Source organism: Thunnus maccoyii, chromosome 10, assembly GCF_910596095.1.
Source record: "Thunnus maccoyii chromosome 10, fThuMac1.1, whole genome shotgun sequence".
Taxonomy (NCBI): domain Eukaryota; kingdom Metazoa; phylum Chordata; class Actinopteri; order Scombriformes; family Scombridae; genus Thunnus; species Thunnus maccoyii.
In genome coordinates this window covers 4,035,889-4,053,123 of record NC_056542.1, presented here as the reverse complement: position 1 = coordinate 4,053,123, position 17,235 = coordinate 4,035,889, and the positions used below count along the sequence as shown (strand labels likewise).

The window sequence follows — 17,235 nt, the reverse complement described above, 5'->3', positions numbered from 1 at the left end:
GGGAGATGCACCATGGGCTCTTTTAGTCCCTTGGAAGCGTTGGTTTCTGGCCAAATGTCAGATTTTTGTTTGCCGCACAGAAGGTAAGTGTTGCTGACCTGATTTGCTGCAAGTGCAGAGATTTCCCCGCTAGATTGTAGTGGCGTTTCCCCTTTGGGTTGCATCCATTTTTTTATTGTGTAGTGTTGCGTCGACGTGGTTAGTGTCAGTTGTTTCTGGACGGCTCTATCGGGAGCATGGGGTTGCCTGTTAGCAGGTCGCTTAACAAGGTTTTCAGTGTATAAATACCCGCCGCAAGCCATTTAGTCAGCAGTTAGAGGGAAATACTCAGGTGAGTTAACACAGTACATTCTGGTAGATACTGGTAACTTGTTATTATGGCTTCCTTGTTGGAGTTTTTTAATGTGCCAAGCATTTGTAAATGGCTGAAGGAAGAAGCAGTTAGTACAGTTAGCTGACCATTATGGCGTTAGTGTTGCAGAGCAGAAATGTAGGGGTGAGGGAGTTTTTTCCGGACTTGGCAACAAATAAGAACAAATGCTTCCTTCTCTATAGTAGAATAGTTAAACTTTTACGAATTGAACTTATTAGAGAAGTAACAGACCGGTCTATCAACCCCCTCCCACCCCTGTAACAAAACCACACCTGTCCCCATGTGACCGGCATCAATTCAAGCTTGAATGGCTCATCCAGGCGTGGCTCAGCCAGGACCGGAGCTACACACAGGAGAGTTACTCAACCAAAGTTGAAAAGTTCTTACAGAAAACTTGGTAATAACTTACCAAACCCAAAAAATACAGTAAAAATTACAGCAATCAAAGGTTAGGACATGGTCAATATGCCATCTTTAATACAAAAGACTCTAACCTGCATACTATTACATATGTGTAATTTAAAAATGTCAATTAAGATGGATACTGTATGTGTAAAATGAACTTATGATTATGCTCATATTCAGTCAAGACTCCCTTCATTTTAAAGTTGTACACAGTTCAGTAGTTTTCTGTAGCTCAGGAGGGACATACGTCGATGGTTAGATGTTGGAGAGCAACTTCCAGGATGTGGATAATTCCTGGACAACTGGAGCTTGTGCTTGTTCATAAAATCAGGCACAATGGACTGACTGATACACACATGAAGGAACACTTGCAGGTAATAGACACACTCAGTTAATGCATGCACAAATGGTTTAGCCGTAACATGTTGGGTAGTTAATGTTCACAGAGAAATACTGAACTTCAGATTAACAGTGCTAGCACACAGTTTTCATCTCTTGGTCTGTAACTGAAAAACACAAACACTTCTAAATTACATTTGAGGTTCTTACAGCTCTGGTTTGCATTTGCTGTATGACTTATAGAGACTGTGACCTGACTAGAATGATTTAACTAACGAACAACAACTGTCCCGTAGACCCGTCGACATAAACCTAATTTGAAAGTATTGAGTTAATTTAACAATAACTATTACTGAGCACAGGACCTACAGAGGTTTATAGATAAACCTTCTATCTTTGAGAATGAATTAATTAGTGTGCATGCATGCATGTGTGTGTGTGTGTGTGTGTGTGTGTGTGTGTGTGTGAGAGAGAGAGAGAGAGAGAGAGACACACACACACACTAACACACACACAGAGTGTGGTCTATTAAACTTTAAAGGCTGTTTAAAAGTCATTATGGTGATTACAGTAATTCAGCACAAAATTCAGTGGAACAAAACTGAATCAATTGATTAAGTGTGTGTGTGTGTGTGTGTGTGTGTGTGTGTGTGTGTGTGTGTGTTCGTGTAAGAGAGGAGAGAGAGTGAGTGCATTTGTGTTTATGTTTTCTTGTCATGTGGTCTCCCCTCTCTCCTTTGGTCTGCTGCCAAAATTCACACACACACACACACACACACACACACACACACACACACATAGCCCTGCAGTAAACAGTCGTTTGTTAGCCGTCTCAGATGTTGCTTTTTCACCCGCCCGTAAACATACACACTTGTTTACATTTCCAACAACACGGCGGCAACCGTTTCCCTCCGAGACCACAGACGCGCACACACACACACACACACACACACACACATACACACACACACACACATTCGGATACCACACAACAAGCCCTGTTTCATTGGTTTGAAGTGTGTATGCGTATCTCTGTGTTAATGTGTTTATGTGAGAGTTTTCTGGAAATAAAAACCTTACAACACACACCCACTTATAAACACACACTGAGACTGACATTATCGCTGTTTTTGCTTGAGGGTGACGTCACCTTTGTCTTTCATCCAAACATAGAAAGAGTGAGAGACAGAGAGAGAGAGAGAGGATTGGACTTTTTAAAATTTTTGATGCAGGATGTGCAGAGCGATTTAATGTTGAAAAGAAAAGAAAACCTGTTCTTTGAAGGTTAGTAAAACCCTCCAACAGCAATATACATTACAACAGCAGCAAGGTATATCTGACCAAAGATATAATCAGTAAATAATAGAACATTGAAGTTATAATCCATAACATTTTCATAACATCAAACCCCTTCCTGATACTATTTATGGCTGGCATTTTTTTTTCCAGAAATAGGCATTTAACACATACACATTCAGTCTAAATGGCAGAGTCTGACATTCCCAAACTGGACTCAGATTTCTTACCTAAACACGAGCGGTTGCCAGGAAGATGATGCAGCATCATCTAGCATACATTTTTCTCATTCTCACTGTTTACTGGTCACTCTTTTTATGTGGTGTCAAAGCTGTGTTAAGTTACCGCTGATGCAAACTGAACATTTCCCTCTGCTGCTACTCATGAAACACAAGGTTTGCTTTTATTGTGAAGGAGTCACAGGAAGCACAATGTATTTATCATTGAGGTTGGTGCCTAACTGTGAAAGACAAAACAAGACAACATTCATTTTCATTACATGTCAGTAGACTGTTGAAAATGTTTGCAAGGGAATAATGGAACAGCTGACGCCTCCAACTTCAAATCAGCTGCTCAATGAGTATTTGCTGTTGCCACAGTATCCACGGATGTTGCTAAATCGACCAAGATTACAACTATGAATAATAAAGGTAAATAAATAAACATTTTTTAAGATGAACAGATGTGAACAGTTTATTATCCTGTTTGTTGAGTAATGAAACGTTGTAATCGACTGCTACGATGTTCCTACTTCCCATCTTTCACTGATCTGTTTCTGTTTTCCGTAGTGACAGCCAACATTAACCAAAATCCATGAAGTCAACATTTAAAGAAGGAGAATCAAGGTGTTATAATTGCAGTTTGAGAGCAAAACAAAACATTGGCCTTTACTCAAACACCGGGCTTGTTCTGGTCTATTTCCCACCGCTATTGCTTTTTTCTGACTCATATTTCGACAGACTCTTTGATTCAGACGGAGATGGTAATATTCTTAACATTACCCTGATGACATCATTCTGATCAGCAGGCTTCAACAGCTGCACTCCGTGTGTACACACACACACACACACACACACGCATACACACACAAACATACTCCCACACCTGGTGAATCAGCCGTGTTTATCACATGGTTCATTGGTCATCCTGCTGTCAGCATAGCTCAGCTGAACTGACCTCAGCCAGGGAGGTGTGTATATTAATGGTGTTCTTACATCAACACACACACACACACACAGACTTTATCTTTCTAAATAAGTCATTTTGCTGCAGTGAGCAATGCTTTTGGCAACATCCAGGCTCCTCTTGTTTTATGTCTCTGCTCTACTGTGTTCAGTCTTTTCTGCTGTTTTGTCTTTGGTTTTAACCTGCTGTTAATCTCATATCATATGTTAATAATCTCCTGATCTTTTTGTTGTTTCTCTCTGTTATTTCTACTTTATTCTAATCTCCTCTCTTCTCTCTACTAATTAAGTCAAAGGAGTTTTTTTTTTTAATGTTCACAATCCAACTGAGAGCAAGCAGACTACACACATCCTCCTATCCACACTCACCCCATATAGTGCATGTGTGTGTGTGTGTGTGTGTGTGTGTGTGTGTGTGTGTGTGTGTGTGTCACAGTTATTTTCACAGTGTGTTCCACTGGTAGCTGTGGTTTGGGGCCTGCATCTATTTTAGACTTAAAGAGAGGGGAGAAGATGGGCTGTGTTTGTGCGTTGGTGTGTGTGTGTGCACACATGTATATATATGTGTGTGTGTGTGTGTGTGTGTGTGTGTGTGTGTAAGTTCAGAGGACACCGAGCAAAGGAAAATACATGTAGTATGTGTAAGTGTAGGTCATGTCTTGTGTGTAATCCTGACCAGCTGTCTTTGTTCTGTTTCTGTGGTGTTTCCAAATTGAAGAGTTCTCCTCCAGAACGCTATATATAAAACAGCGGAGCGCTATTTTAGAAAGAATCAATCATTACCTGAAGTTTATCATTCAATAAATCTAAAATGTTAGCGGGTTGTTTTTCAGCCGGGGACGGATTTTTACTATTTTTCAAAAACTATGATTCTTAAGAATGAATTTATAGTTTGGGCGGGGAGTCGTCCTCTAAAAGCACATTTTACATTTTTTGTACTTTTTAGTCATTTAACTGACATGGACAATATCTCCTTTGACATATACTGTACGCAACTTATATGATATGAGTGTGTGAATGCCTTTGTTGTACTTAAAAGTGGTTTTCAGGTTTGGACTGTGAAGGCTAGATATCAGATGTCTGTTTCACACACACACACCAGTTTTTAAAGGAGTCACACTTCCTGGTTTTTGATGTGTGCTTTCAAAAGCATTTCAGTGTGCATGTGCAAATTTGTGGGTTTAACATACTGTATGTGTGTGTGTATGTGTTCCCTACAAAGATGTGTACATTGAGGGGGGATTGAAATAGCGTAAAGCCCACAGCCAAATTGCTGCTAACCACAGCAGCGCAGTGTCACCCCCATCTTCAAACCGCAGCCCAGAATAAAGCAGGAATGCGCTGGTGTCTCCACACTGCAAACCAAGACAGAGCTGTCTATTGGAAGCAGCTTCACCCCTCGACCGAGCTGTCCAAAATTCTTCCAAAACTCGCCCGGAGCGGCCCCAGACTGTCATAGATCAGCCCAAACGGTCCCACATTGCCGCACAATGTCCCGAACTGTCACAGAATGGCTTGAACTTTCCTCAAGCTGTCCTCACATCGCTGTTGACTTACTCAAACCGTCTCCGTCTATATACAAACAGACCCACAAATGTCCAAATTGTCAAACTATTGCACACGGTCTCCTACTGTTCAAGACCATTTAACTTAGAAGTTTCACAGTTTCAATGCTTCCAAACATCTGCTGATGGCCTTAAACCTCTCAAACTGTTGCACCAACAATTACTATATTACATCAAACCAGATATTTCTATAACTACTCTATGTGCCACAGTCTTACCAAACCGTCCCCAACGGTCTATAAACGCTCCTCAACTTCTCCACACTGTCCTCAGATATGTTCTTTCCAAATGTCTCCAAGTTCTCCAAGTTCTCAAAAAGTGTTGTTATATATATCTGTCTCTGTCCTGGTCATGTTCTGTAGTCTGCACCGTATCAGACTTTAAACTCACTTTAGCTTTTACACTTTATCACAGTGGCTTCACTGTCAGTAGTAGTGACTGCACTGTAACTAGTTGTAGTCGTATTAGAAGAAATCTAGTCTTTGTCACCAAATTGCTCTAAACTATTCATAAACCTGCCAACTAGCGCTAATTTATAGCTTGTGAGAATTTGAATGCAGTTAGAGGCCTCATTTACACCTGGTATTAACATGTGACCTTTATCTGGATAATGACATCAAACCATGAGTCTTTGCATTTACACCTGGTATTAATAAGCGATCCAGTTCATCTGATTGTGATTGGATCTCAATATGCACATTAGCTTAGCGTGCCTGGTGGACGAGCGTCATTCACTTTTTGCGTGGGAAGACTTATAGCTGTCACTACAACATGTAGCTTTAGCAGGCTTGCTTAAGCTAACAGGAGGAGGCAGAGTCAGGTGATCAGGTCCATCCAATCACATTATGATCACAATACATTCTTAGTGCATTAGCATGCGTTTTTACGTCTCTAGACAGGATATCCAGATATAGATTGTATGTTAATGCAAGGTGTAAATGGTGCTAAAGTTATTTAAAGGGGACCTATTATGCTCATTTCCAGCTCTATATTTCTATTCTGGGCCTCCACTAGAGCAGCTTTGCATGATTCATGGTTAAAAAAAAATCCTTATTTGTATTATACAGGCTCTTTATGCAGCGCCTCAGTTCAGCCGCTGTCTGAAACAGGCCGTTTTAGCTCCTGTCTCTTTAAGGCCCCCCTCCCGATGAGTCCACTCTGTTCTGATTGGTTAGTTTCAACCACTCAGGAGGCTACGTAAACAAGCCATAAAACAAACTATAGCAGTAGGATTTCTTTACTCGACATGTCAACTTCTCAAATACATCCGTACATGTTCGAGCTGGAATCTGATGCGAAATCTGCGCATATCTTCCATTCTGCTTCTTTTTCTCGGGTGTTGAAGTGTTCTCGATGTGTGATGCGGTGCTGTGTATCGAGTCTAAACCTCAGGGTTGTCTAAAAACTGATAACCCGACCAGTGAGACAAATATAGACCACGACCACGACTGAGGGAACCACAGATACACACCACCAGTCTGACCAGGCGGTAATACACCCACTATTTACAGAGAGAGAGAGGGAGAAAGAGGAATGTGTGAGAGGTCAGTGGTAAGAGACATCTGTGTGTGTGTGTGTGTGTGTGTGTGATGTGATTTTGTTTCAGAGTAAGTGGTGGGCTATTTCCTTACCTGATGTTGATGTAAGACTGAGGTCAAAAAACACACACACACTCAAACCCACACATTCCTCGTGAAATTGTAAGACAGCGTTAAAAAAAAACGACTCGCCTTAGAAAAACACCTGCCCAATTAAGAGCGAGGCATATCCCATTTCAAACAACTGTGAGTGTGTGTGTGTGTGTGTGTGTGTGTGTGTGTGAAGCCACAGGCTGTGCTCTCACCAAAGAGAACAAGATTGGCTTTAGAAAAGGCCAGGATAAATATTAGAGAGAGCTTAGGGTAATCTGTGCACACACACACACACACACACACACACACAGACATAGACGCAGTGGGGGAGACGGACACACACACACACACACACACACACATTCTCAGACACCTTAAGGTAGACATGATGGCAGACACACACGCACACTCTGTCTCGTACATGCATGAACACACACATCACAAAGGCACGATGTGTATAGTGGATGTTAAAATGAAAGTACCATGAAACTGGACACAATCCTCAGGGAGGAGAGGAAATGAGGAGAGAGGCAGGAATTAGAGGAGGGGAGGGGGGGGGAAGGAAGGGAAGATGGACAGAAGAAAATGTGGGAAAGAGAGAAGGAAAGAGGAGGCAAAGGGGGGATGAAGAAGAGAAGGGTGAAGAGAAGACAAGGGATGAGGAGTAGACAGGAAAAGGGGAAGATGAAGAAAAGATGGAGATGGAAGGAGGGAGGTAAGAGGAAAAGGTTGAAGAGGGAGGAAGAGGTGGGGAGGGGGGGGGAGAAGAGCAAATGCAGACAGGGAGGAGAAGAAAACGACGAAGAGGAGACAGAGAGGGGAGGAGAGGAATGAAGAAGAGGGGGGGACGAGGAGGAGACAGAGAGGTGGGACGGAGGAGAGACAAGGCGTCCAATTCATCGACCTCAGGAGCTCCCTAAATCCTGACTGATCCATGGGATTCTAGCGGGGATTTTGTCACACACACAATCACACTTTCACACAGGCAAGTGCGCGCACGCACACACACACACACACACACACACACACACACTTACAAATGACATGTTCAACACTATTATTCCATCCTAAAACATTCCCTAAACTACACTTAAAATGGTAAAATATTGATGTTTTACTTTCACATATTCTTCCATAGTTGTGATAAATTGACATATTAATGACACTCTTATCCAAACTCTACATATATTTTGGTGTGAATGCATGAAGAGCAAAGGCCCTTATATTGCAACACTTACGGTAAAAAGACGTTTCAATCATTCCCATCCACTCTAAGACATTAGGTAAAATAAAGCAGGCAAACGTAAAATGGGAAGAATATTTAAATTTTTAATCCAATCAAAGAGGACATTGTGACACACGTCACATGCATACAGTGTTCATTACAACCAATGAAATTGTTTCCTGTTGCCTGCTTGCTGTTACTCAGCTGCAGAAGTGTTGCTGTCATGTACACTCATAGTTTTGGGTAATTGAGCAAAAAAGCTTGTATCTAATCCCACGAGCCACCCTGTGGTGCAAGCAAACTCCACAAAAGTTTAGTGAGAGTCTCCAGTATTTCTGCTGCTACACACACACACACACACTTTTTGGCCCTGCACTTCTGAAATGAATCCGGTGCCCCTGATGTAGAGCATAAACAGAATATGAAGAATGCAATGTAGACGTAGGAGTCAAAGACACATGTATGAGTTTACAGCTTGGTCAACAAATATAATTTATACTACATATTTGCAGTAAGAAATATGTCAACTACATATTAGTATTTTTTTAATCTCATGAACAGCAATGTTTATCAAAGTCAGCAGTTAAAGTTATAAAATATTGCAATAAGTTGGAGACAAAGTGCTTTGGCATCCAAACCTTTACACATCAGGGAATCAAACTTGCACCAGAAGCTCTCGTAACACTTTATCTTGAAAGCTGTCTGAAACTAGACTAAAGTGCAACACACATCAGCCATTTCACAAAGCTCTGCATCATTTGACGTGCGTTCATCGTACAGACAGAGAAATGTGGTCAAGGTACCGTAGCCAGGATGTGCCAATCCAGGGAGCAAATGTAATAAATTGCTGCTTTTTTTGAAGATCTTTAGAGCTGAGAGACGGGACAATGAAGACATGATGCACATCAGTCTGTGGTGATGCAGGTCAAGACGTTGCTGGTGTGCAGACTTATGGAATAAACAGTGGATGTGGGTGTTTTAACATGTGTCGTAAGCTGCCAGTTTGTTACCCTCAAGAGAAGAATAAACATAAATCCCATACATGTTGTAAGGGCCAGACATACAGTACTTTAAAAATGATGGTGGATGTTTATACTACATTAGATGTCTGCAGACATGTTCATACATACATGTGTACAGTCCAAATTCGGGGCTTTGCAAACATGTGTAGATGAAAATAATGTACATCCTGCATACCCTAACAGCCATGTTGATGCAGGAAGTATCACTTGGGTTTAACAGTATATCACACAAATCTCAAACTGGGTTGTGAAAGTGAATGAAAACCTTTCTCCTTTGTCAAGATGCCCCTGAGCAAGGCACTTAAACTCTGCTGTCTTTAACAAAGCTGTTTACTGGCACTTTGTGGAACTATACATGTGAAGATTGTGCTAAAAAAAAGACAAATTTTGCTTATGTATCAGCTGATTAGCTAATGAATTCCTTCTATCTGTCACTCAGGAGGTGTGGAGCCTATCGCAGAGGTGGCTGGTGACGGGGAGGAGCTGAATCTCTCTCAGGAGCCGACCAAGTTCATCAAGAAGAAACAGCCGTCTAAGAAAGTCAAGAAAGGTAGGAGCACAAACTCCTCCATCGCTCCTCGTTTGTGTCTACTGTTCTCTCTATCTTCTCTCCTTCTCTTCTTTTGTGTCTGTATTTGGAGAGCAGCATATGCCAGCTCTTAAGACTCTTCAGTGGTTCAGTGGTTTCACCTTGTCACAATTCCAACTCATCCATATCAAAATACATCACTCCAGCGGTACATCCGCAAGCATCGCTCCCAGCTTGTCACTAAATCCCGACCAGAGCTCTGACAGTGATATCTGTTCACTGTCTGTCACAACTGTTGTAATCCACCTCTACTTTCCCCCCTCACGGCATAGCGCTCTGCCTCGTCTGTTATTTGTACATACCACTTTGACTGCCGTTGGCTCGCGGTCTGCAGAATCAGCATGGTTAGGATTCTGGCCGGTGCCAAAAGATGAAATCAAACGGTAATTTTGGGTTCTGCAGATGCAGCACGGATGTTCGCCGTGTGTTTCTGAATGTTTAGTTTTCTTGATTTTACCACCTTTTCCTGTATTGTTGCTCTTGCTTTGTCATCAGCTGCATGGGCAAAGTCTTACTTTGATGCACACTGCCAAATGTGCCAAAGGGCAAAGCTGGCCTTACCCTCAGAAAATGTCCCCACATTACTAAATGGCTATGGTTTATATCTCAACACAGACAAGTACAAACTCACAGTGTAGTTGGGGACAGTTCCTAGGAGACAGTAGGAGAGAGTTGTTATTTTCTTGATTAATCGATTAACCGTTTTGTCTATAAAACTGCTCATTATAATTCTGTAGAGCTGGAGATATCTTCAGATGTCTTGTTTTATCTGATCAACAGTTCAACATCCAAACATATAATGGTTTTACAGTCTTGTATAAGAAAGAAAAAGCATTAAACCATCACGTCTGAGGAGATCCAACCGGTTAAATGATTGACATTTTTCGCTTTATTTATTATCAAAATTCTTGCCAGTTAATTTTCTGTCGTCCCGGGTCCAACATAACTTTTTTTTCCCAGTTGAACCATTTGGCCAATAGATCAGAGTTTCACTGGCCCCTTGTATATTTTCACTGGCCCAGCAGCCAAAAAAATGAAAATAACTCTTTTTCTCCTTCATTTTGGTGATTTATTCATTGTATACATAACACGTACAACGGTGAAGTTCCCTTTAGATTTGCTTGTTTTTCCTTCAGTTATCCTCTAGTTATTCCTCCGGCTCATGGTTAGAGTAAAGGACGAGCCTGCTAAGACATGCAAGGAGGGTTTTTTCACTTTTTTACTTTGAATAATTCTTTACAGTACAACATAGAAAACCCCCAAATACTCCCGACATCTGGGAATGCAGTATTTGTTTCCGTCAGTGTCGTCCACTCATCTGTGTTTTATATCTGGCTGCTTTTGCTGTCATAGTCATAATCACAGTGGGAGGCGTTATTTTACTATCGCAGTGTCATTGCTGTAGTCGATGTCTTCCGGTGTTGTGAGAGGGGAACTGGGAGTGTGTGTGTCCGGCGTTGCTGGCTTACTGTTGCCAGGTCTACGCTCACTGTTTCTCTGTTTGGGGAGTTGGACCACACTCTCATCCTCTTCTCAGCGTCTGCCGTCTCTCGTTCTCACTCTGTCTTCTCTCTATGTTTTTCGTGTATCTGGCTCTGTTCTCGGCTTTCTCGCTCTATTTATTTTTGTGGGTTAACACTTCTTTCTTTCTGTCTTTCTTTCTTCCCACTTTTGTTTTTCTTAACTCATTTACTTTTACCAAAACCCTGAATAGTTTAATCTTAGATACCGTAAGCAGATCGCTCTGAACACACACACACACACACACACACACACATAAACCCACACTCTTCTTCTTACAACACAATCCTGATGGACTACACACATGCAACAAACACATATGGTTTCCTGGCTCATGTCCCTATCATACACACACACACACACACGTGCACACACCAGTCTCCAGCCAGAGAGAGGCTTCTGGTTTGCATTGAGGACAAATCCGTGTTTTATGACAGTTTGTCTTTCCTAAACCGGGGCGGATATATTCGCTTTGATGGGCTCTACTTTCGTTAGTTGGGTTGGTTGTGTGTGTGTGCATGCGCATGTGTGTGTGTGTGTGTGTGGTTAATCCACTCAGGCGTCACCGCTAATGAGAAGGGGAGGTGTGGGAGACGCAGGGAAGGCGACACAGGGATCATTAGATATACACACACATATACATATACATATACAACCACACACACACACACACACACACACACACACACACACACACACACACACACACACACACACTGTGAGTGAGTGCTGGCAGTGTGTGAACCAGTGTGTGTTTTCTAAGCTACTGTATATACTACATCCCACAAAAACACACACACACATAGACAAACAAGCATCTATAACAAGCCTCTTTGACTGATTATTACTCACAGAAAATGAGATCAAATCAAATCAGATCTTCAACAAACACACCGACAACTTATTCTTAATATCAGTCATGGATAATTATTATTTCATTATTAAAAAAATAGTGAGATCTCTTTTTGACCAACAGTAAAAAAAGAATAATAAGGAATTCAGTTTAGAATGAGGAAACTGAGAACAGAAAGCAAATCTTTAACCAGAGAAGGTTAATAAATAACCAAAGTAAATATTCAGTTACATTATCTGTAAATTCTAAATGTCCGGTTGTTTCCTGTTCATGAACGACATCATTGGTTCTTCAATCATAGGTACTCCGTTTACAGCGTTCCTCCCTCGGCTCTCACCAAAAAACTCTTGAGCTTTAGTACCGTTTGCTTTGGAGGAGCTTGGAAGAGCTGCATCTTCTCTTCCTGTGTAGAGCCGCAGAGCAATCCAGCAGATGTTCCTCCAAATCCATATTCTGAGCTCTATATCTCTATATCAATATAACAACCATGTGAATGTTAAAACACATCACTGCTGGATGCCAGTGCCCTCTAAAGCACTGCGTTGTCATTTGCATGTTTGATTAATTGGAACTGCAACACGTTGTCGCTCAGAACTCGTCACATACAGACGCTTGGTCAGGACCAATGGGTACCACTGCAGTGTCATTTTTCAATGTGCAGTATCACGGCGGTTCGTGTTAAAAAAATAATAGTTTTATGGTGTGACAACACTGTGGTTAAGGTCTGGTTAGGTTTAGGGGCAAAAACCACTTGGTTAGGGTTAGGGCTAGATCAGGGTTTGGATTCAAATGATCACCTACTTCCTTAAACTTACACAACCTTCATCATCATGGCAACAATAAACACCACAATGATAGATACGGTTTTTAAAAAACTTTAGGGTCTCCTGCAGCTATGTCCACTTTCATCTTTCCATCTATTTATTTAGCCATCCACCCAACTCACCTCCTTCTAATGTGGAACTTCATATAGAAGTCATTGGTCTCATGGCGTCAATGTCAGACACTGTGGGAGTTCTACAGAAGTCTATCGGACTACCCTGCACGTTCAAAAATGACGCTTAAGGGGTAACCAGTATGTTAAAAAGTGACGTCAAGGGGTCCTGACCAAGTGTCTGTATGTGACGAGTTGGGAGTGAGAACGGGTTGGTACGTGTGTTGATCATCCATGACTAAACTCCACCAGCTGTTGTTCTGTTTGAAATCCCATCTGTCCATCCATTTTCTTTACCGCTTATCCTCTAGAGCTTGAGGAAGGGAGTGGGGGAGCTGGAGCCAATCTCAGCTGACACTAGCCGAGAGACGAGGTACACCCTGGACAGGTCGCCAGTCAATCACAGGGCTGACATATAGCATGGAGACAGACAACCATACACACCTACAGGCGTTTTAGAGTCACCAGTTAAGCTAACCTGCATGTTTTTGGTATGTGGGAGGAAGCCGGAGTACCTGGAGAGAACCCACGCAGTCACGAGGAGATCATGTAAACTCACAGAAGGGCTCCAGCTGGCCGGCGGGTTCGAACCAGGAACCCTTTAGCTGTGAAGCGACGGTGCAAACCACTGCACCACCTGTTTGAAATGTTCCAGTTAAAAACATTTTGACAGGGAATTAGATGGCAAAGAAAATGTTCTTAATCTTGTAATCAAACTAGGGATGCACCCATCCAACTTTTTTCTCTCCAAATACCGAGTACTAATCCGACACAAGTGCTGCCTTGTTCCCAAATTTAAAATCTGAATAACTTAATATGTAGAACTAAATGGACTAAATGCATTTTTGACTTTATTGGATAGTGGGCAGTGAAGAGGCTGACAGGAAACAGGGAGAGAGAGAGAGAGAGTATGAAAGGTCCCTGGCTGGAATCGAACCAGGGACATTGCAGTTATGTGGCATGCGCTGTAAGTATTCAGCTACTGGGGAGCTCCAGGAATCATTTTTATGTAAGGTTACATGAGGCCAGGGATTTGTGTAATGTGAAAAACAGTGGGACGCTGTGACTGAATGAATGTAATAAATAGCAGAAATGTTTAATTTTATGACATTCACAAAGAAACCATATTTTCCCGGGGTCGCTGGATAATCAGTTCGCTATCGGCGCTCGATCAAACTGTGAAACATCATTTTTTTATCTCTGTAATACTCTTCCTGGGTTGCTTTCTTAGCTGCTTTTAGCTCTCATAAGAAAGATGCATTATTTTCCTCTTTATCACATAGAAATCCAGCATATCTTTCATTTGATGTGTCATAATTTGAGATTTATTGCGTCCATGTGATGATTCTGTGTTTAATATCAAAACAGATTTAATAGAGCTTGACTGCGGTTCCCTCTCCGACACACTTACGTCACTCTTGCCTTAACAGTCCCCGCCTTCCAGACATGACTGAAAAAAACAAAAAAAAAAGGGAAAATGATCCCTAATTAGTATTGTTTGTCATGGAAACCTCCAGAGCAAGTCTGTGGTTTGCACTTAAAAAACAAGAGGAGGAAAGAGGGACGGAGGGAACGAGGGGAAGTGATTTGGGGATGGGGGGGGAGTAGCATCATGTCCAGACTTGTCCTTTAGCTACCACTCCTCCTCCTCCTCCTCCTCCTCCTCCTCCTCATCAGACAGAAAAACAGAGAGAAAATAAGAAACAGTGTGAGCTTGTAAAACCTTTGCAAATGATAACGTGATTGTTTATTAAACCACCACACAGTGACTTTCTCCTCTAATCCAGGAGCTTGACGGTGTTGCTCAAGGAAACTTCAACAGAGAGGATTCTTCCCAGGATATTTTTCAGTTTCAGTTCCCGTTTTTCACCAGTTTCATGCATAATTTATATAGAAACTTGTTTTGGAGCTGTTTATTTTTACACTTGATTTATACACTGATTATATTTGTCATATAAAATCCGCCTGTTCTGGGTCATTGATCATCACATGGTTGTTGGTTTGAATCCCGCCTCCTCCAACCATCATGTCAAACTGCTCCCAATCAGCAGTTTGCATAGAAGCACCATCGCTATCAGTGTATTATGATGATATGATGATGACAGTTATGATGCTGCTTATTGTTATTAATGATGGAAATATTAGATTATGAGGTTTTTTTATCAATGTGATTAAAATACCTTTATTTGTCAGGTATTTAATTAACCAAAAAACACACAAAATCCATTATATTACAATATAGTATATCAACAATGTCATATGAAATTGCATATACCACAATAGAGGGTTTTTTCCATGCTTCCTAAACCTTATAAGGCGATACTCATTTTTTAATGCAACATCTCTGCAGCCAGGGATGTTTGTTGCGTATCATTTCTCATCTCTCTCACCTCGTTTAGTGTCGTCTCCTTGCTGCCGGCTATCTGATGACAGCATAAAAATCAAAAACATAACAACAATTTAATAATTAGCCCTTAATTTAGTTGTTAAAGACTTCTCTTTGGCATTTCTGTGACTTATTGGCCAATACATATATATGTAATAAGCTAAATCAGCTGATAATATCAGTGATGCCAACGTATTCCTCATGCTCTGTCCACAGTCTGAATCTGGCCAAAGCTTCAAGTGTTTCCTGTCACTCTCTGATGTTCTGTGTAATGATGGAAAAATTTTTTTGGAGGGGGGGGGAGGTTAACAGGGCAGCTTGCAACTCCCATAAAATCAGAGAACATGGTGGTAGAGAACAAATCAGTTCAAAGCTTCTATTTTTCAGACAAAGACACACACGCATTCAGCTTCCGCCTACCTGTCTTTGACTTAAAAGTAATTAGGCGCTGTGCCAAACCCCCCCATCCCCCACCCCCCCGCACCACACACATACACCTTTCTGCATGGCAGCCGGAAAGCACATTTGGTTGACATGAAAGGCATCAAAAGGCGTCTGAGAGTGAGGACAGAGAGAGACAGAGAGGAACGAGTGCACACACTCTCTCTCTCTCTCTGTTTTTGTCCCACTCTCTCTCTCTCCACGACTTGAAAAGGAGGGATGAAAGAGAGATGAAAGGGAGAGTGTCTTCCTTCTCCTTTTTCCCTGGCGCTGCTGCATCCCCTTTTTCTTGTTCTACTCCGCCCCTACAGCCCACCTGGGATCACAGACATCATCCAGAACACACACACACACACACTTGTTCTTGATGTCAGAGGAGGAAGGCTGCTAAGAGCTAAATTTGAACTCTGACCTAATATTGAGGCTCTCTCTCTCTCTTCCATCCTTTCAATGAGTCAGTAGAGGACTCATCAGGTCCGGGGTCAGTCTGCAGTCACTGCTTAGATTTATGCTAACAGCTATTTGCCACTAGAAAGGAGCAAATAGCCTCTGTTATCCAGAAACACTGCACCTCATTCATAGTAGCATCAGCTATTAGCATCGCCTAATGTGTATTTGCATTGGCCATCCAGGCATCTCAGTATTGCACCTTATACGCAGTTACCGTTAGCTATTAGCCCTTACCCATTAGGAGTGTCCATTGTGAATTGGCATAAGTTTTAGCTTTATCCATTAGGCCGTGAATCTAGATAAAAGCGGTTATACATTATTGACTTTCTGTCTATTAAGTATCTCAAAGAAAATGTTTCCAAAGATAAGTATGAGTGGAGAGAGAAGGATTCTGAGTGAGGAGAGCTTTGAGATGGTACGTCATGATCTTGCAGCACCCTACCTTAAAGGGGACGTATCATGCACATTTCCAGGTCTACATTTTTATTCTGGGGCTTTACTGGAATATACATATTTGCATGATTTACGGTTAAAAACTCATTTTTTCACTCATATTGTCCCTTTATGCAGCCCCTCAGTTCAGCCTCTGTCTGAAACAGGCCGTTTTAGCTCCTGTCTCTTTAAGGCCCTCCTCCCGTTGAGCCCACTCTGTTCTGATTGGTCAGCTTTAGGAAGCTTCCTCCTGCTCCAGAGGCCACATAAACAAACTATAGTAGCAGGATTTCACTTCTCAAAAAATTCTCAAACACATCTGTACAATTTGAGCCAGAATTTAATCCAAAATATGAGAACGGATAACCTACAACAACAAAAACAACCAACAGACGGCCATTTGTGGGCATGCACAAATAATCTGATGTCATCATGAGGAGGAAGTAGAGACAACTTTGCAAACAAAGTGTTCATAGCGAGTTGAAACCCTGGGTTTTGACTTGCAGGGAGCATTTTTTTTTACATACATTCACCTCAAGCTTTGGACCTTTGACCATGTTTAACACAGACATCTGACATTATAACTCAG

General features: G+C 41.7%; 1 protein-coding gene across 2 annotated transcripts in view; it reads left to right on the top strand.

Annotated features, from left to right (window-relative positions):
* bbs9 (Bardet-Biedl syndrome 9) overlaps positions 1 to 17,235 on the top strand; it is a 195,321-nt gene that overhangs the window by 116,557 nt on the left and 61,529 nt on the right. For both annotated transcript variants that reach the window (XM_042425159.1, XM_042425160.1), the window contains exon 21: positions 9,480 to 9,590. In XM_042425159.1, the coding sequence (XP_042281093.1) occupies positions 9,480 to 9,590 (111 nt within the window). The remainder of the gene's footprint in view (positions 1 to 9,479; positions 9,591 to 17,235) is intronic.